Source organism: Sitodiplosis mosellana, unplaced genomic scaffold (genome assembly GCF_009176505.1).
Source record: "Sitodiplosis mosellana isolate CC-2019 unplaced genomic scaffold, AAFC_SMos_1.0 Smas_scaffold_38, whole genome shotgun sequence".
NCBI lineage: Eukaryota > Metazoa > Arthropoda > Insecta > Diptera > Cecidomyiidae > Sitodiplosis > Sitodiplosis mosellana.
The window spans coordinates 1991820-2013563 of NW_022595280.1; the positions used below are offsets into that span (position 1 = coordinate 1991820).

The 21744-nt window shown below is 38.2% G+C and overlaps 1 protein-coding gene across 2 annotated transcripts in view; it reads right to left on the reverse strand.

The window, feature by feature from the left end:
- The window catches only part of LOC129569614 (uncharacterized), a 154062-nt gene that overhangs the window by 93585 nt on the left and 38733 nt on the right, over positions 1-21744 (reverse strand). For both annotated transcript variants that reach the window (XM_055448652.1, XM_055448651.1), the window contains exons 2-10: positions 8330-8385; positions 3073-3271; positions 2834-2935; positions 2550-2666; positions 1936-2436; positions 1302-1761; positions 881-1152; positions 782-805; positions 197-652 (exon numbers count right to left, since the gene is read on the reverse strand). In XM_055448652.1, the coding sequence (XP_055304627.1) occupies positions 197-652; positions 782-805; positions 881-1152; positions 1302-1761; positions 1936-2436; positions 2550-2666; positions 2834-2935; positions 3073-3271; positions 8330-8385 (2187 nt within the window). The remainder of the gene's footprint in view (positions 1-196; positions 653-781; positions 806-880; positions 1153-1301; positions 1762-1935; positions 2437-2549; positions 2667-2833; positions 2936-3072; positions 3272-8329; positions 8386-21744) is intronic.

Sequence of the window (21744 nt, forward strand, 5' to 3'; positions counted from 1 at the left end):
ATTGTAACGAATCATAATCCAAATCAATGATCCAAATAAAATGACATGAATTGTCTGACAGCAAAAGTGATTTTTTTCATTCGAAGTTTTCGGATTATTTTTTTACATGCTTATTGTCTTTATGAAATCAATGAAAAGGATAATCAATGCAAAATGAAAAACGATTGTAAGTAAAAGATTCTCTTTTTTCTCTTACCCGAAATACCACTTGGGCATTGGCATGTGAAACTTCCAGGCGTGTTTATGCAAAGAGAACCTTGTGGACAAACATCTGGCGAGTGTTTACATTCGTCATCATCAACACAACCACCAATTCGATCGGCTGATCCAACAAAACCTGGTACACACAAGCATTTCGCTTCTTGATTCACGATCATACAATTTGAGTTTGGTCCACAAGCAAGACTTTCACATGGATGTCGACAATCATTTCCAACATTTGGTGTTGGGCACAAACAACGTTGGTGCTCATCACAAATGGCATTTCCAGGGCAGTCATTATTTGATTTGCATGTTACTACGGTTATGCAACGAACACTTGGATCGGGATCTGGAATTGAACCTTCTGGGCAAACACATTCGAATGTACCGGCTCGGTTTAGGCACAGCGCTCCTTGACCGCAACGATTTGGTTTTGAGCATTCATCGATATCTGAAAATTGGAGGAATTATTTCATTAATTGAGGGAATCAGTCAATTAAAAAAGCACTTGATTATTTGAAAAAAGTTCGTCTTTCTCGTTCCAGTTTAAAAAGAATCGAAATTCAACTGTTCAACGTACCAACACATTGAATGGCCGCATTGCCTGAAATCAATGGAAAGGATAATCAATGCAAAATGAAAAACGATTCTAAGTAAAAGATTCTATTTTTTCTCTTACCTGAAAATCCTGGTGGACATTGGCACGAAAAGTCTCCTGGCGTATTTGTGCAAATTGCATTCAAACCACATCTTCCTGATGGCCCATGAGCTGTGTCACATTCGTTAATATCTTGACATCCGGCTGCAATATCATTTGGATTGTATGTCCATCCTTCATCGCAAACACAGTAAGCTTCGGTTCCATCAGCTTTGCAATAAGCATGTGGACCACATTTCACATCTTCGCATGGTGTTTTGCAGCCAACTCTTGGTGGATTCCCAATCATACCGCTTTAGTTGGGGAGAAAGTGAAAAAATTGGTTAAAAATCAAATTGGAATCGGATCGTGACATAATGAACATAGGTTTTTTTCCTTTTTGAAAACGAATTAAAAGTCTTTCAACATTTGAATAAGAAAAAAAAAACAAAGAAATACTTACTCAGGGCATTCACATCGATGTGCTCCGGGTGTGTTAATACAAATGGATCGTTCTCCACAAGTGTTACTATCCGTTCGGCACTCATCGATGTCAACGCACACATTGCCTTGTGGCTCAAATCCATTTTGGCAGAAACATTGTCCGTCAATACATTCCGCATTTGTGGTACAGTCGAAGTTACTCTGACACAAAATATTCACATCGACCTGTTCACATGCAATTTTCGGATCAGGTTTAGCCGCATACCCCTGTGGGCATTTGCAATTGTAGCCTGGATTGGCATTTTCACAAATTGCACTCGGCGGACATGGTTGCTTCAACGCCGAGCACTCATCAATGTCAGTGCATCCTTTGTACGGATTTCCCGTGTAATCGGGTTTGCATGTGCATGCAAAACTGCCAATTGAATTTGTGCACACGGCATTAGCACCACATGGATTCTCCACACATTCGTTAATATCTGGAAAGGATTTTTGTTGCAAAAAAAATAAATCGTGATGAAAATTGAATTTAAAAAGAAGAAGATTTGAAGGAATCGAAGATTGAATATAACCTCTGGTTATGTCTGTTCAAGACAAACAATGTGAAGCAAAGGAAAAATAAAATGATCAAAATAGCAATTAAAATATTTTACCTTGACATTCGTTCATTGGATCACCGATAAAACCTTCTGGACAAGAGCATTGAAAGCTGCCTTCATTGTTGCGACACTGTGCATTTCGGCCGCACGGCAATCGTGCGCATTCATCAAAATCTTTGCATCCAATCGTTCTAGCATCACCGTCATATCCTTGCGGACACTCACATTGATAACTACCTTCTAAATTGATGCAAATGGCGCCAGGGCCACAGGCATTCGGATGCAAACATTCATTTATATCGACGCAACCATCGAAAGGATTGCCTTCGTAACCATGTTTACAAGCGCACGTATGATTACCAGGTGTATTGATACAGTCGGTATTAATACCGCACGCGCCCGGATGCAGGCATTCATTTACATCTGTACACAGCTCTTCGCCGTCGCCTTCGTAGCCCGGCTTACATTTACACACGAAATGCGCTGGCAAATTACAGCATTCAGCGTTTTCAACACACCTCGCCGCTATGCTAGGATCTTGACATTCGTCGATATCTACACGATAGCGGATGGAATATTAGGTTTTTTTTCTCTTTAGAAAATTGTCTTAATCTTTAGATTTTGTTGTGAAAAAAAAAACTATAAAATCACGACAATTCGGTAATTACCTTCACAGTGAAAGCCATCGCCGTGATAGCCCGGAAAGCACGAACACATAAAACTGCCTAATGTGTTCGTACAATGGGCAAAAACATCACATGGACGGTATTTGCACTCGTTCTCATCTGTGGGAACAAAAGTGATTAAGTAATATTCTAAAATTGGTCAAGTCATTCAAATGGTACAATTTTTTCCTTGTCTTCCAAACAAATGGAAGAAAAGAAACTGCATTTTAAATATTCTAATAGGTTAATGGCGATGAGAAGCGAAACATAAAAACCATAACACTCACCTGGAACTTGGCAATTACATCCTCCATAACCGTCGTTACAGTGACATAATGAGTCCAAGCACGCACCATTTGTACACGATGTGTCATCTTTGTCACAATCATCTAATCATATTTATCGATTCAAGAGCAAAAAAGAAGAAACGAAGAGAAGACAGAAAAAACGGTAATTCAAATAATTAGAAAGCCATAGAACGGAAGGAGAAATCAAAGAATTCTGGTTATCTTGACGATTGACTTACTTGTGCACTTTAACTCTTTAGCTAATTCATCGGATGACATAAAACAATCTTGATGGCCATCACATAATTTCGATAATTCGAATAATTGTAAATAATCTGTTGATTCGTTAACTTGACAGCCAAAATAGCCGTCTTCCAAATTTAGAAAAAATATTTCGCGTTTTAATCTCGTATTACTTATTCTGTTTTGTGACAGTGCCTGTTGAGGAGGGAAAACGGAAAAAAAGACACATTAATATGATGAATGTTGCGCATTTATATCGTTTAATTGATAAAAATTGCAGATAATTTTGAGCTAACGACGGTGAATTGAGTGCCATGGTAATTTGGTGAAAATCATCTTGGAATAAAGTCATTAAGAACACCGCACACAATTGAATGTGACGACGAAAAGAGAAAATAGCAACAACAAACGACACACTCCTTAGTTTAATACTTCCGTTTCGATTTTTTACCCATTTGAATGGAACTCGAAATTACACTTACACACACACATGCCGGAATATATTAGCAGTTCTAGTTAAGCTATCATTACGATGTGTGGTTGGACTTTTTTGTTGTTGTTTAGCGACTCGATATTCGCAATCGTAAGCAGTTATCGAAATTTTACCGCTATAATTCGTGAGATTATTCATTTTGAAATCACAATTTTAAAATGCATCTCGCTGAAATCATCATCTCCAACGCGAAGTGAGTGAGTGTGTGTGGGTCTCTCTTATTTCTCTTTGTTCTTTCGGAGGCCTATTTTTTTCTATACTCTTTGTTTTTTTAAATCGTTTTTATTGCTGTTTCTTCCCGTACCATTTGCATGATGTGACGATGTTACGAGAAGAAAAGAATCCAATTATTTTTCAAAAGTCGGGTGTACTTGAGTCATTTCTTGTTCGCTCTTTAGTTGATTTGCAGTTTGCAGGTTTTTGTGGGATACACACAGAGTACCAGGCAACGATGCAGTGGAGAGCAGAAATAAAAATGCTGATCTTAACTGTTCGTTCAAATAACTGGTTAGCCAGCTCATGAATTAAAAGAGAGAGAGAAAGAACACGTTGTGATACTAAGAAATAGGTTCTCTGGTTGCAAAATACAAAGCCAAAGCGATTGAAATTACGCGCGTTTGACACTCACTATTGCCGTTATAATCGCCCATTCGTTTCCATTAGAATCTAGTAAGATTTTCGCTTGGCCGTGATTTTTTTTCTTCTCTGTTTCTCGGCTATCGATTCGTTTCGACATTTCTCTTCTGGATTTGATCGATTTTATTGGAGTTGTAGGCTAGAATTAATACGATATTCATCGTACGAATGAGGAGCATCCATTAATTTCCATGATTTTGAACCAAGCACAACTGGCAAAAAGTACACACAGTTTCATTTCGTTTGGCCACAAAAAAATGATCAATTTCCATAGATTTATATCACTGCTATGTGTGTGTGCCAGCGCGGTGTGTGCTAGCTAGATTTTTGAATTTTACCATTTTTCTTGGCTGTGTTCTTTTTTGTTCCTGCCATTTATTTCGTGCACATTTTTGCATATAGAATTACATCGTGCTGCATGATGCCGAGCCAATTTCAGTTTGAGCGCGATCGCGCACGCTCTGATTGAAATTTCAGCCTGCGCATTCTGTGCATTTTGAGGATAGAAATGGGAGAAAAAACAAAATATTCCGCGCGCTCAGCACGGAATATATTACACTTGGGAGAAAAGACCAATATTTAAATGTGTGTTTTTTTTTTCATCCATTTGTCGATTTTCTTCGTCGGCCAATTCGAAACATGGATACGATTCAGGTATACATTGTTAAATTGACGTGTACATGCTGCGAACCATATGATATGATTGAAAACAAACTTTTAGTCGAAATCAAACACATGAAATCTATCGGTACAACCAGGAATCTATATATGCTATTCACATTTCTACTACTCTTCTTGTGTATGAGTGTATGTATATTGCAACGTTTATCCCATGGCTTTCCTAGCCGCAAGTGTTGTTGTTGTTTGAACAACGGAACCAACCGTTTTTATATTATCATTATTTTCTTCGTGCGCTTTATTTGGGCTTAGTTTTTCAAGTGCCAACTGGAAACAGAAACAGAGTTTAAATTCCGACTACAACAACAGCAATAGCAACAGCAACACGAAAGAAAAAAAAAATACCGTTGAAGTTGAATGCACACACACATTTTGTGTCTGATATGCACACTGGGTGTCGTCGTTTCCCAGCTAACAAACAGATAATACGCGATACATTTGTGCATTCATATGCACATACGCGAATATTATACCTTAAACTCAAGATTTAGTTTCCTTTTATTTACTAGATTTTGCTGTTGCTGTTGTTGTGGTTGTGGTTGTCTTTGGGTACTTGTAGCTCTCTTCGTTTCAATAATAAACGAATGAAGAGAGGAAAAAAAGAATACAACAAGCGAACAATCTAAAACAATCGGTCATTGTTCGAATGCATTGCGCGCTTTTGTTGCTTAGCATTTGGACGCATTGTTTCTTTTCTCCCTCTTCATCCAAGTACCTTCTTTCTGCTATAATGACACTTAATGACCTTGTTTGCACGTAGATAACACTTGAACTCACTGCGATAATGGTAATGATTGCCCTTTCCAATGCAAAATTGCATAATACTGATGTAAGCATTAGAAATGCAAGGGAAAATGTTTTGGCCGCATCTATATCTGCCGAAACGGAAGATTGTAGAAGGAATAGAATGGAGAGAAAAAAACGAAACGAAATATTGTCGACGAAGAGAGGCAGAAGAAGAAACAGAAAAAAAAGGTGACTAGTGATGTATCGAGTTGAATAATACAAAGTCGTGAACATTGAATGTCATATGCCAATTTGGCGGCAGATAAATCGTGAGCGAATCGTAAACATAAGCGCTTTTGATGATGATAATAATGTGAATCGCCAATTTAGTGACGAGAAAAAAAGAACAATTTCAATTGAACATTCCAATCGATTGCCATGAGTGTTTCTAAATCCTTTCTGACTGATTTTTATTTGAACCCTTTGGCTCGATCCAGCTCCTTTTCAATAAATATTTTAAATGCTCTTAAAGACCTTTGTGTCCCGCTGTTTATTTTTAGATGTCGACTGGATGCGGAAAAGTAATAAATTTAAAAAATGCCGAGCGAGAGAGAAAGAGAGAGAGACAGGGCGAGAAGAAGAAAAATTACGCCAAGATGAAGAATTTGTGTGTGCAAATGTTGTGTGTATGGCATTCAACCGCCAGCAGACGTCGCATTGGATTATTATTATATATTGTAGAAATTCTCCCGAACAGAAGAAGCACAAACGCTAACACAAAAGGACAGACGAAATAATAATATTGAAATTGGCTAAGAGGCGTACAAGGTACAGGATAAACATACACAAGGATGGCAAACAAAATCGACCACGAACGAAAATAAAAATTGTTTGCACAAGGTGAGCGAAGATGCAAGCCGAGAAGACAAGAATGAAGCAATAACACACATAACATTGAAACATGAAGAGAAGAATGGGATACTTAGGGCAATGTGAAGAATTCAGCCAAGTCGATGGTCAAGGTCGAAATGACGAAGAATGGAATGCATTTCAGTTTGTGGTGTGGTAGTTCACGTGAATCACAGAAATAAAGATGAGCAACCCAAAAGCACCGCACCACTGGTAGCCTTTGCCTTCGTTTGATGAGATCATAGACGATGCGGCATATGTATACATATATGCGAATCAACTATCTTTTGCTCGATTCGGAAGATAATATAAATGAACATAAAGACGTGGTCATTTCAACCGGACAAATTAAAAAACAAACAAGAATTAAGAAGCAATAAAGAAAAAAATCGCTGCTGCTGACGACGACAGCAACGACGATGGGGGCATTCGTGTAGCATATCATAGTTATAAATAGCCATCGATTAGGATTGCGTTGTGTATCTGATAGAGACTCATAATTTAGAAGGAAAACATGATTAATTTCATCGAGAAAAATGGTTACACAGTCGGTATAATCACCACAGACACGATCTGTACATACTGACATATGTGAACTGTTGACATTTTTTCCCTTGATTTCGGGATTCAATTATTATCACGTTTGAATGACATTATTTGTTTGTTTTAAGCGCTTGTGCTTTAATTGATCATTTGCATTGGAAAGGAGCATGGAATGGTGAATGAGTGTGTGTCGATAATGTCTTTATGATGGGTGATCATGATGCCATCAGAATAGCAAATCAAATCCACATATGGGTGAACAAAAGTCACTTTAATTGATCACGTTGCCCATCACATCAACGAACGAACGCGAGCGAACGACGTTAATGTTTATGACACAGATATTTTCATGCCAATCGACTTCGAGTCACATTTAACGTTTCATCGAATTCCTTGAAGCGACGGAAAAAACGTTAGATTAAAGAGAAATGCAACGGGTGCGCAATCGTGTGCTGTGCATGCCACCAGATCGTGCTACTTGACAACAACAACAACAAAAAATAAACAACATAAATAATTGAATTATTCTACAAGCTCATGATTGAATCACATCAAGATCTTCCTTTTTGATTCATTATGCCATTGTCAATGTGCGTTCTTGTTTTTAAAATAAACAACTATCATTAAATTATGCAACAAGGCATATGCAAAAATTTATTTTATGGTCAATTCAGCAGCGGTTTCTCTTTGAGATTCAACTTATTAACGATGTGGTCATTGAAACCCGACGAAAAAAAAACAATTCAGAGTGTTGTTGTGCACCTCTTTATTCCACATTGCTGTAACCGTAAATACAAAACCGTCATCCGATTGGAGTGCACGAAATAAAGACGAATTTTTTCCCTTATCTTGGCATATTTAAATGGTTTTTTTATATACTACTGATTGCATACTAATGAGTTCTTTTTTTTAAACACTCTGAAACTGGCAAATTTCTTCTTTTTTGTCGCCTGCACACATTGAATGGGATGTGTCTTTTATGTCAGAAACTGTTAATTTATGCGCGTCACATTGTCAGGTACCTTCCTACTTTTTTTTCGTCGTTGAACATTTGTGTTTTTTTAATTGACACTCCTTCCTGTCGATGATGATGATTTGTGTGTTGCTGACGATCCGGCCGAAGCCGATGATTTACAACTAACATGGCACTTTACAGTGTAAAGTAAAGTTAACACGACCATCGATGTCGTCATAATATACAATTTCCTTGTCTTTCATATTTCATTTGATAAACATCATTTGAAAAAAGAAATAGAGGCGATACTTACCACATTAACTGTTAGCACAGACCAAAGGACTAGAGGCAAAAATGTTTTCATTTTCGCTGTGAATAAAAGAAGAAAAAATAAAGAATTAAATCGGTTATTAATAACACATTACACGGTTTCCTTCTTAATTGATAAAATGTGAGGATTATAAATGAAAATAGAATCTAATCTTGAAATGTGAGCATAAATAAATTGCTATAGTCTTCCCCAAGTGCGGTCAACTAACGTTTCGCTAAAAAATAATAATAATATATGTGTGTAGGCTAAAAAATAGTGTTGGTTTCATAATCAAATTGTGGCTTCTTTAGCGCTTCGGTATTTGGGTGCATAAAACAGCACACTAACACACACGCGCGTGTGCCTGCGCCACAAATTCTCTCACAAGTTTAGTGCGCACGTATCGTCACTATTGAAAATTTATAATACCATTAATTCTATAATGTAGTGTGGTGAACAGTTATCCACGATTTGCAAATGCTTTTGAAATATACGCTCAGCAAAATGTTAAATTGGTACATTGTGCATCAATCGCGTAAAAGTGTAATAAGTGCTAGCAAGCGCGGCGCGTATAACGGTGCGCGTGGCACACAAAAACCTAGCTTTAGCAGAAAAAATAAAATCAAAAACATCCATGATTTTCACCGACAGCATATAAAGAGAATTTAATTAGAAAATTTTCAAGAAATTAATTAAATTGTGGCGAAGCCTACTTCGAAATTGATCAGAATCATCAGCATCGAGATGAATTTCGATGAAATTTTCTGCGGTTGTCTATCAAATGAAAATCACTAGTAACGGGAATGATTTAATGAAATTTCCCTCAAAAAGACAAGCAGAAAAAAAGAGCGTTTTAACCATGACGAATATTTGGACATGGTCGTCTGAATATTAGAAATTAATGAAGCTAATTACTTTGATGAATTTCTTTTTACGATGACAGTTTCATATCGAACAATATCGCCATGTTGCCGTGCGTTCATTTCGTGTTTGGCCTGAGGCGCACAAAATCCCATCTCGATTCTGCCATGAGATTGGCGAAAAGCAAATAAAATGCACGTGATTTGCGCACAAAGTTGCATTTGATGCGGATGACATGGAGTACCAACTCACACTCAACTACCATGTAATTTGGATCCAATCAAATCTTTAGCCGCGACCGAATGGACGGGAGGGAGAGAAAGAAAGCCATTTTTTCCATTGTATCAATAACGATCTGTTTATAATACCCATTTTATGGTTGTGGCTCGAGTTGAAAATCGGAAATTACATAGAACATTGTAAAATGGCTTTTTATGCGCGATCTGTTGTGTGTGTGTGTGTGTACGCCAAAACATGCCACAGATAACAGCCGACCGATGGAGCAACATTTAAATCGATTCAATTCGTTGCATATTAAATTGAACGGAGAGCACCTAGAATATTCTATGCATTTCGCGCATAAATATTCGAAAAGAATCGCAAAAGCGATTCGTATCGCTTGCATTAACCATTAAAGTTGATCAGTGTGTTGTTTTAGATTATTTATTGACCACACTCTATCTCACTCGGTGTATGGCCGGCCGATAGAGATTCAGTTGCGGCGTACTGTTTCTTGTTGGTCGCTTTTTTTCGTGTTTCTGACGAACGCGTAAGAGTGATGCAACTCTCAGCAAATTAAATTTATGGCTTTTTGCACTTACAAAGTCCATGCACATGTGTGCTTTGCTGCCTGCAACACACAACCCATAAATCAAATTATCTGACCATTCTTCTTCTTTGGCCGCTCTCGCTCTCTCACACACACACACACACACACACACTCAACTCGGCGATTGGCGACCGAAGTGCATTTTGATGGGGCGACTCAATATTTTATGTGGAAAAACCTCTAAGGCTATCAAACATTCAATCAAACCAATTGTGGCCGGTTGGACGAACGTCATGAATATTAAACGCAACATTTTTTTTGTTCGTTCGTCGCAAAATATTACCTGGGCCTTAGCCAGAAAAGAGAGTCATTTACCTTGCTGTGCAAAGGAAATGAATTTATATTATATATATAAAACGACTTGGAGGAGAACATTTGCTAAAAAGATACTTTCCAAGGCAGTAAAAATTCCAATTAATATCTATTCAGGTCTTTTTTTACATACGGCCAGCACTGAATGACCGATTCAAACACTGCTGCTGCTGCTGCTGTGATTCAACAAATTCTTGATGTTTTTTTTCATCCACTCTTCATCCAATTTCAATTTTGCGCGCGCACAACCGTTTTTTCTCTCTCCTATGTGTGAATTGTTCGGTTTATTGTTCTATTCAATGATGTTTGGTGTGTGTTGCTTGAACTTGAGAGCATTGTAAACGACCAACAACAACAACACTTCAGCACTTTTGTAACTACCGATACATGGGCAAGTACAAGTACAAGGTTTTCCAAATCATCCGAACTTCGAAATCGATCAATACCATCGTAGTTTGTGCAATAGCCACATAATAAACAATTACTGCCCGTAACGCGATGAAAGAAAGAAAGGAAAAAAAATATATATACGAACCACTGACTGAATCGATTGAATTAAGAGAAGAATAAACGAGAACACAAATAAATAACGATCATTTCAATACGAAACTCTTTTTTTCTTCGTTATATCTCTCAACCGAGAGAGATAGAGAGAGAGAGATAGAGACAGAGTGAATATAACACACGGAGCGCACACAATGTTTGTGTCGCGCATGTAAGGCCAGAAAACAAACTAATCGAAAGCAGATAGAAATTTAGCATTCGAAGTGGTTGGCACACGTATTTAAAATGAGAACAAGACAACTCGAAGACGAACAAAAAGTTAAAAATGCTTAACGTGAAACTTGACGCTTGTTTGGGAACGAGAAGAAGTGGATTCGATAGCATGCTGCAATCATCGACGAACGAAACGAAACGAATGGAGCAAAAAAACGAAAAACAAAAATTGACTAAGTCCAAAAATGAAAAGTGTAGTAAATAGGATGGAACACGATAGTTAGATAGATTTGTATCCCGAAATGTTTTACAATACCACGATCGACGTCGCATTTTTTTTTTCCTGTCTTCCGTTGCCATGATCAGCGACGAAGGTTTTCTGTTCGGTGCGCTGTTCTCGTCGGTTCGTCGTGGTCGTTTTTTTCCTTCTTTTTTTTCAACTATCCAAAAGCAACAAGGTTCTGTCTTATTAGATCTCGGAATTCGAGTGCATTTTTAATTGAAGTCAACAACATGTGATGTCGATAAATTCGCGTGTAAAACAGACATTTCGTAAAATCGGCACACTGATTCGTCGCAATACCGAATCAAAATAACATGAGCATTGAGTCTTCTGGAAAAGCTCAATCGGCTCTCTGAAGTCAGCGAGAGACAGAACAAAAGATTCAAGTTCACTGACCTACCACTTTTAGTTTTGCCAACCAGCGAAAAATCCAAGAAGAATAAGAAGAAGAAGAAGAAAAAAAGCATACACACAACTCGAAGTGAGCATAGCACAAAATGAGCGCGAACGCGCACGCTCGCACACCTTCGTGAGCTATGCTAAAAACCGCATAACTTTTCACACAGACCGAAATCGGTGCGCTCTGGAATGCCTCACGTTCAAAAAGAAGCCTTGGCTCGAAAATTGATAAAGAAAGTTCACAAAAGCATACACACACACATAAACAGAAAGATTAATTTATGCAAGTGAATTTATAATAACGTTTCACAGAGAATACGTTAATCTGTTTTTGTTTGCTGTTGTGCGGAGCAGTTTTGTTAGCGCGGCTGACGCTTGAGAAAAGACAAGCGAAAAGCACAAATACACACCGCGCGAGCGGAGAGAGAGAGAGAGAAACGATCTTTTTACACGACTCAATCAATCTTCTCAAGATTTTGTGGCATTCATTATCGCTTAAATTGCTTTCCACGTATATTTTCGTGGGTCTGTTTGGTTTTGTTCGGCGTTTTTTTTTCTGCACACATCAAAACGTTGGCTTGAGAACGAGAGATTCGCATCTCGATGATGACAACAGCACGCCGTGCGAGTTCTGAGATCTCAGAAAATCTCTTGCTGGTCATTCTTTATGATTGTTTTTTCTTTTATTTTCTATCATTACGGCGATTTTTTTCCCCCTGCATTTGGCGATGCCGCCTCTTTTGTAGTCCGAGTGAATGTTTTTCTCATTCCACTCACACTCACTCACAGCAGCAGAGCGTGAGCGAAGTCTGGAAAATATTTATTGTTGTGGACCATCGCATAATAAATTTAAATGAGCGTGAAAAGGAACGTCTATATGCACATTGCGGGCTTAAGCAATTGCCCTTAGAATCACGAAGACACACATTTAATGGCCACTTTTATTCCGTCCATTTTTTATTGCCGCGGCATTTAATTTTATACACATTCATAATTGCTGAGTGCATTGAAAATGCAAAGACACACGAAGCAAGTGAATGCCATTGGAATGATTGTGTCTTTGATATGCGAAAGAAAAGCATTTATTTGATTTGTGTGTTCCGAAGCATCGTCGTCGACAATGACAACGACGACGACAACTAAAGCGGGCGATGTTCCGCTTTTGGCCGTGCCGAAGCTATGGTTTCACGCCAATTTATTACACATTATTGGCTTGCGATAACAGCGTACTGATACACTTTATGAGATGGAATTGCGATTAATTGCTCAAATCACTCAGCTCGTTGCGGTCGTGGCAACAGAAAAAAAAACAGCTAAAACAACGGAAAAAACGTTAAATTGGCAATTGGAAATTACGACTTTTAAATCGAAACGAATCGAATTGACTTGAACGGAGCCGAGCAAATCAGCTTCGGTAATCGGTTGCTGGTATGAACAACGATGAACCGAAATATGTAAGTTTAAAAGAAGTCAAAATCCTCAGCGATAATAATGGCAGCGTTGTTGTTGCTGCCACTGCCGTCGATGCTGCTGCTGCTTTTTCTTGCTGCTTTGCTCTTCTATACTTTCTGCTTCACATAGATAAAAAGAAACGACCAAAGAAGAGAATCGAATAAGAAGAGCTATTGCTCGCACGTATATAGAAGAAGAAGAAGAAGAAGAGAAAAAGAGCCTCATAAAACTGTTTACATCCGAATGAGCTAAACTCTGCGTATAGTATATGCATAGAAATACCACAAGATTGCGCTCACATGCGAACAACATAAATCTATGAGCCATGCTGAAATGATCACGGGCACAACAACAATAGCAACAAAAACACCAGCAATAATCTTGTTTACCTTCAACTTAAAACAGAACTGAACACAATGTGGGCTTTTTTTTCTCTCACTCTTCTTGTCTTCACTGCTGTTTCAGTTCGGTTGGGTTTGGTTGTCTCTCTTTTTTTTATTCTCACATGTATGTGCGAACACCAAAAAATTGCTGCTTGCTTCGCAGCCAGAGGAAAAGAAGAATAAGAAGAAGAACGGTTGAAAAGCTATACATTTTAGATAAGATAGGGAAGCGTCGATTGGTTGGATGGCGTGTGAGTTGCTTTACTGCTGCATCGAACCATGGACACAGGCGATAGAAAAAAAAAGCAACAACGACCGACGACGACGATTACGACTCAAACAACGCAAAAAGCCATATATTTTGCTGTTGAACTTTTCGCGAGGACTGAACTCAAACGGCTCTGTCACTAAAGCGTATCACATCGAAAGCGCGCGTGCGCGCGATCGCACAAACCGAGCGACGAAAGACACAACGTGAGTGTGTGTATGATTTGGTTTTGTTTTAATGATTCGACGTCGTCGTCGATGCTGTTGTCGATGTTGTTGGTTCATTTTTATTTAAGCATGCAGTCGCAGCGTATAATTGTGCAATCTTTCGTTCATTTGTAAGCAAATGAACAACTGGATTCCCTGTATTCTAGCAATGTGTTTACTTTTCAACAGAGCGAAAGAAAGACAAAAAAGAAGAAGAAGAATAGGAAGATGGAGGAAATGCGCCAGTTTGGTACGATTCATCCAGTGAGCCCGAGAGCCCGATCCACGATATTCTACAGCATGTTGTTGTTATTTCATATAGATTATTCTGGATTGTGTACGTTTCGTTATCATTATGAACATATTGGATTGGCTGGATGCCGTTGTTGTTATGGTCGTTGCTTTTATTATTTATGGATGGTGCATTAAATGAACTTGGGCCAAACAGCCAATCTACTTCGTTGCGACTGTAAGTGTTGTTCTGTGTACAGCTTTTTTTTCGTGGTCGTCTTCTTTAAATGATTTTTCTAGCGATTCGGTTCTGATTTTTTTTGTCGTTTAGAACGTGTTTTTGCTCATGTATATCACGTTGTCTTCGTCGTCGTCTTCGTCGACAGAGACAGAATGAGCATAGACCGTGCCATGAAATGTGATAAAACAAGATCTTCTTCTTCTGCGCAGAAATGGTACAAAAACTAACGGAAATCTATTTCGTTCTTCCCTTTTTTATACACGCAACTCGCACGCTACAGCCTTTCTCTTTTGCACACCAGTTTTGGTGGATCTGGCTGTTCGCAGCAGCGGCAGCATCATCCGTTAAGCCAACATGATATTATTAAATAAGTCAGATTCTTTGCTAGTTCTTTCTCTTCGTCATCATCATCGTCGTCGTCGTTTTCATCGTCGTTGTCGTTTGTTCGTTCATTCGATCTTTTTTTTCGCTTGCTCCAGAATACTTTTACATGAATAAATTGGCGTTTTTCTTGTTGTTGCTTGTTGTTTGGCGTGTCGGTTTGGTTGTGTCGTGGCTCGGAATTATGCGTTTTTTCCACTGTTAAATTGGATTTGTGTGCAGAGATGATGTTTTAATATTTTTGCGCAGTAAAATAAATCGAAATCTCAAGATTTATAACTGGATAATTTATTGTGCAATGCTCGCTTCAACAAGAGTCAAAAGATGAACTTTGGGTTCACATTCGCCAGCCTAACCAATATATAAATGCGCTGGAGTGATGTAGTTTTGTCTCTGTGTGTGTATGTGTGCCTAAGCCTAGCGTTTATGCACAAGATTTACGGTGTTTTTTTCTCATCTCTACTCTAGCTTCATGTGCTCTGATCTTTTTCCTCTCCAGCTTTGCAATAGAACATTATAAAAATTGATGTGATAGATAAAGATAAAATTTAATAGCCTGAAACTTGACGTTGTTGTTTTGCTTTGGTTCAACGATCGCATCATTGTTTTTGATGGTCGGATTTTTATTCGATTTTTTTTTCTCTTCCGATTTGATATGCTTTTATACCAGATCGATACTTTGGCCAAAGTGATTTCATACGCTTGAATTGACCAATCGAACTGAATGAACGGTCTCATACATCAAACTTGTTAAAGGCTTAGGGAATTTTCATTTCTCATTAAACGCTTTTCAACATTCTTTTTTTCTCGCTCTTTCTCCACCGAACCGCGTCAGATAAGAAATTTAATCATCTTTGCAAATGCAACAAGTAAATCCCGCTGCATGTCGAATTACGATTAAGTGAAGTGCACGCAGACACAAATCCCCACCTCTGTTTCCTTCTTTCGAATGGCAAAAAAAATTCTTTTGAACTGATTAAAAATTCCGAATTCTTCCTCAATTATGTTCTTCGTCGTTTTTTTTAGTCGTACAGATAAGTAAACGTTACATTTGAAACAGAATAAGAAAGAATCATTTCAATCTCAAATCGATAAAAAATGATTTTTACGGTTTGCATACCAAATAAGTTGAGTCATTTGTTGACGATAAGATAAAGTGATAAAGAAAGAATCTTTTCATGTTTTGACAATATATTTATACTCTTCGTCCAATATATTTTGGCTAAAAAACACACACCCGAAATGATATTCAAATTTGTAGTCAAATCGGGATTAGATGTGTAATCTTCTCGATCCAGAGTGACATTCACCTGTCTCTATCACCATTTTCATATCAGAATCGTTGAAAATTGAAATATGGTAGGCAAGGTGGGGTCTGAAATTTTTTTATAGGCCGTTCTACGCATTTAGTATTTCTCATATTGCTCCACATAAACAACAAATGAAATTTGGTGAAGAAGAAGAGGAGGCCAAAAAGAAATGGTGAGCAAACAATAAAGTTTCATTTCATTTGAATGCTTGAATTTCATTCTTCCTTTCTGTTCCGTTTCGACAAGAGAAACGTAAACGAGTGATAAAATGAGGCATAAACATTTATTCATACACACATATAGGCCCTCACATTAAGCACCATGTACAGAATAAAGATAAATATGTGTTTTTTATGTTAACAAATATAGTCTTCCATATAAGACATCGAAAATATGTTTCATTTATACAATGACTGCTTTATATTCTATTTTTTTGTTTGTTTTGCTTTTGCTTTTCATGTTGTTTTCTCGAACAAATTTCCAAACATAAGGGAATATGGTTGGGCATATGATAGAAGAAAGCCCATCAGCAAAAGTTGTTGTGCATGTTGATTGAAAATAAAACACTTGGACTGTCACACGGAAGAAGAACACATCACACGGCTCGTCGGCGGCAGTGCAGTACGCGAACGCGGCTTCATTTCTTTAATAGAGTTGAGTAAGCGGGAATTATGATGATTATTTGGCCATAACATGGAGGCATACAAGAGACGACAGCACAGCAGAGCACTATTTTAGCGGGCGATGCTCATTGTGAATAAATGACTAGAAAAATTTGATAAATGAACGTTGATCATACGTATTTAGACGAGAGAGCGCGTTGAAGAGGATGTGTACAAAGAGTAAACTAATGAAATTTCGTATTTGTTTGTTTCTTCTATCTCTCTGTGCCTCTTTCTCTTTCTCAATCTCGTTACCCGCATGCGCTCACGCTCGCGCTATTTTCATACGGTAATGTGCACGGCATAAACACAATGAATGAGTAGGCCTCTCCGTTCAATGCTACTTGGAGCATTTGAACTATTATAAATGGACACTTAAAGCGGGTCTTGTTGTTTTTTTTTTGCATGTTTCTATAAGTGGAAAGTCTTGTTAGGAAAACTGTCATCTCTTTGTATTACCGTAGTTTGTTTTGGGTGGAAAGAACACTCGCGCGAGCGCGAGCGCGCGCGCACGTTCGTCGATGATGAGAGTTGCTGTTGAGAATGGTTACATTTCTCTTCAATCCACTCTTCGAATGCAAGTTTCTAGTTCAAAGAGCATGTAGACGGTTGCATTTATAGCAGCAAAATGGAAATTGCAATTGCAACGGTTCATGGTTCGTCGTTTCTATTGAAATCTTCTGTTAATGGTGTACAGAGCGTAATTTCCCGTTTTAATCATGTTTTTGTGTGTTGTTTTTTTGTTGCGTTTTTGCACAATCTTTCACTCCATTTGCAGTGGATTGCTATTTTGATGGAATCGTTTGATATAATCACGTTCCATTCACAAAAGTTCGGATAATTTGAAAGTTAATTTTGCGAGTGATTCATTTTTCTGGGGTTCAGCTTCCAAATTCAGCGTACCTTTTGTGACAGTATCAATCAATTTCAATGTGATGAAATTGCGTTGGGATGTCAGCGACGTAGGTGTCAATACCAAAAATTTTGGCCATGATGATGAAGATATGTGTTGTTTTGGTGTATTTCACTACGATTTCCAAGTCAAATGGCATTTGCATTTTGGCATGTGATTTGGGCGAATCAGTTAAAAGCCCCACGATTGAATGAATTGAGCGGCAAATTGCTTCGAAAGTAGGTGCTTTTGATGGTCGATGCCAAAATGAAAAAAAAATTAGGTTTCACGTAATTTTGCATGAAATATTCAAACTCAATGGAGGTAAATTTATTAAAGTAGTCTTTTGTTGCTGAAAAATTGATGTGTTTTGTGTGCATCTAATCTTTTGTAGCGGCAGCGACGGTAATCGCTACACGCTATACCAAAATTGAAGCTAAGAATTATGTGTATGTGCCACAACAACCTCTTGCATTTAGATTCGAATTAGAAATGCATATGTATGCCGATGTACGAATCGTGATATAGTGGCATAGCGTTATATTTCGCATTTTGTATCTATGACTAAGCAATAGGATAACTGTGTGCTCATTTTTCATGTCTTGCAGCGACTGGATTTTAAAATGAGGCTTATGCTACTTCTGGTTTCGCGTGGGTTCACTTATTTGTGCACAAATCGCCTTCTTTTTTTCTCTCTCCCTCTCTCCTTATTTCTCGCTCTGTTCATTGAACAACGTCTACAGTCGTCACACACATGAAAATGGTTCGCAATGCGCGAAATGAGAATGTGTGATTGGCGATTTATGGTTAAAGTGACGTAAAAGCATTTCTTTACAGTTTTACCGAGTTATTGAGTCGAGTATGTGTGCATATGCTTCAACGAGAGCAAAATAATACGAGAGGCGAAGAAGAAGACGACGACGACATGAAAAAAAACAGCAACAACAGTGCGACGATCATTAATTTTGCCGTGAGTTCGAATGCAATCGAACGGCCTTTGCCGACATTTAGCCACTTAGCGTCTCAAATTTACAGAAAACAATCAACAATAAAGGTTGCCTCTCGACCAATTGCCAATCGCAATTGCAGACGGTAAAATGGCATTGCGTTAGTAGACCTTACTGCAGTTACCGGTGGTATCGACAACGGTCGGTCGTTCGAACCAAGCAAAAGAAGAAGAAGAAGGAAAATCAGTGTGTAACTTTTTTTTCCGTAGCTCGTCAGAGTATGCGCGATCTGAGATGCTCAAAGTAAAAGACTTGAACATGGAAGTGTTCACGCAGCATTTATCGTGTAATTGAATTTTTATGGCGAGCAGCAGTATCGAATAGAGAAGAGAAGAAGTTAAAAAAAACGCCATGAAGAAAAATCACAAATATGCACATAATTGCAATCGGTATCGTTGCTAGGTTTGGACGAACTGACTTCGAATGAGATATGATATAACAATGCATCGTTCATTCGCTGTTGTGGCAATTTTTTCCCCCAGTCCGATCGATTAAATACATTTGAACAGCAGAATAGTGCACATATGTCGTTTAATATATGTACTATGACTGTGTGTGCATGGCCCCACAGTCAACTTATTTTGCTCTTAACTCTTTATAAGTTCAAAAACCAGTTTAATAATTTTTTTTTCTGCTCTTGCATTTGTTTCTCATCGAACTAAAGCAAAGCGAGCAAGCGAACGAACGCGATTTCGTTCAATCGTTTATTCATCGGTTGCTTTGCTTTTAGTGCCGCATTCATCAATTGTGTGTATAGCTTGCCTTTAATTACATTATTACTTACACATACGGCGCTCAAAATTGGAACAACCATGCCCCGATGAATAATGTGCTAAGTGTGCGATCAAATGGCTGAACGATCGAATGAGTGCGCAAGCGTGTGCGCGCGCCCATATGATAAAACACAACAACATAAATTCACTTTCTGTATGTGCGTATTAAAGGCAGTTTATAAAAATCATGTCGAAAACTGAAAGTAAATTTTCAAAGAAATGGACGAACAATGCCAAAGAGTGTCAAGAGTGAAACGGACCAACAAAAAAAAACAGCAGACACATACTCAATGTTGGCGAGACATGTTGGTGAACCTCAAAAAAAATCCTGTTTTTTGTGTTGTTCGTGTAACACTCGATGAACTTTACCACTCTGATTCAATGTAATGCAATCACTGCGTGAGGTTTTTGCAACGAGACGAACAAAAAGCGGTCATTTTGTTCGGATAACGTGCCAATTTCACGTTCGCTTCTTCTAACTCGATCATCATCATTCGCATTTAATGTGTGATGTATGTAATTGAGATGCTCAATTCCATTCATAGAGTGAGTGGTGTTGGTATAGAGCAGGGGAAAAAGTGCTTCGGAAAATTCTATATACTGAATTCTGCGTATCGATTTCACGCGCAAATTCTCCGACACAAAAAATGCCCGCACGTACATTAAATGAAAATTGAAACAGTCACATAGTTCAAGCGTATGCCTTTTTGTTCGTTGTTTCAACGTGTATTTTTTTTCTGTTTGTTATTCAGTTTGCCAAGATGTTGGCTTCATCATTGCTTGGCTCCGAAAATAGTCGTGTGCATGTTTTGTTGATTTTTGTCGCCGATCTCATCATCGCCATCAACATTGGCCAAAGAAAAAACCGAGATCCAACGTTCAATCGTGTGCAAACACGTCAGATGTGGTTTATACCATATTTGGGCTGGAATAAATAAAAAAAAGATGAAAGAAAAATCTCCTAGCAGCAACAGTAAAAATCTCGAAGTTTTATAATGGTGTGATTGGTTTCACACTCAGTTTGGTTGGAATTGGATTGGGCTTGTGTTATGTACAGTTTAGAGATGGATTGATCACCCCGAACAAAATCCGATCCACAGCAATCATCATAATTCGAAGAAGATGGCAATGGCACAAGTAATTTGTGTGTTCGGAGGAATTGAAATGGAAATCAAGTTCCTTTTCTGGTTATAATAACACCACTGGCCCCATATCCGATTTCATTCGCCATTTGCCCATAAACACCGCATCTATTCTCGCGCGCACGCGCACTCGAAATTGAAGAGAGAGAAAAAAATCCGACACAAGTACAATTAGTTTGCGCGATGTTTCGCCTTAGACTCGGCGCAAATGGATGAAACGTTAATACAGTTTTCAAAAGCAATGCAAAAATGACAAAATATGCGAGCCGATGCCGATGGTGAATAAGAAGAAAAAAGAAGAAACAACAAACTCAAATAAAATAGTGTAAATATTTCCAATGTTGAACAATGCCATAAGTAGTACATGCTGTGTTTGTCTCCTTCTCTCTCTCTCTCCCTCTACGATGTGTGGTTCGTGCGAGCATTTTCGTCATGTCTGCCCACAGAAGTGTGTTTATTACCAAGAAATGATTACATGGAGCAACTCGGAGATGTCGACGACAACGACAACGGCGACAACAAACGGCATTGGCACAACGACATTTTTGGAAGTGAATTTATTCGACATGGAAGTTTCTATTATTGAATAATTTGGTTACAAACAATTGTGAAATTCAATGTTTTTCCATCGTTTTCTCTTCACTTTCGGCTTACGCGGCTCTTTCGGACACAGATTGTGCAATCGGCTTGGGCTTTTCGTTGTATTTCATTTAGCGCCGTCATTTTTTGAATGATCGATCGATATAGATATATTAACTGGAAATATTTATGAATTTTTTATTCACATTGAACTCAAAATGTGTTCTAGTTTCTCCGTTCAAACTGCGTTTCTTTGCTCAAACTGCAATGATTCGTTTTAATTCTACGTACAGCTTGTTCGAATTTGTCGCTGTGAACTGAATTGAGATATGTCATTTATTTTATGGATCGGTTTATGAGATTACCATGTAATGAGAACGATTGCATTATGTAAACGTACTAGCAGCATCAGCAGCAGCCAGAATGGCAAATGCGACCGACAGGCATTTATACACACATATCCATAACCATTTGCGTATTCACAAAAAAA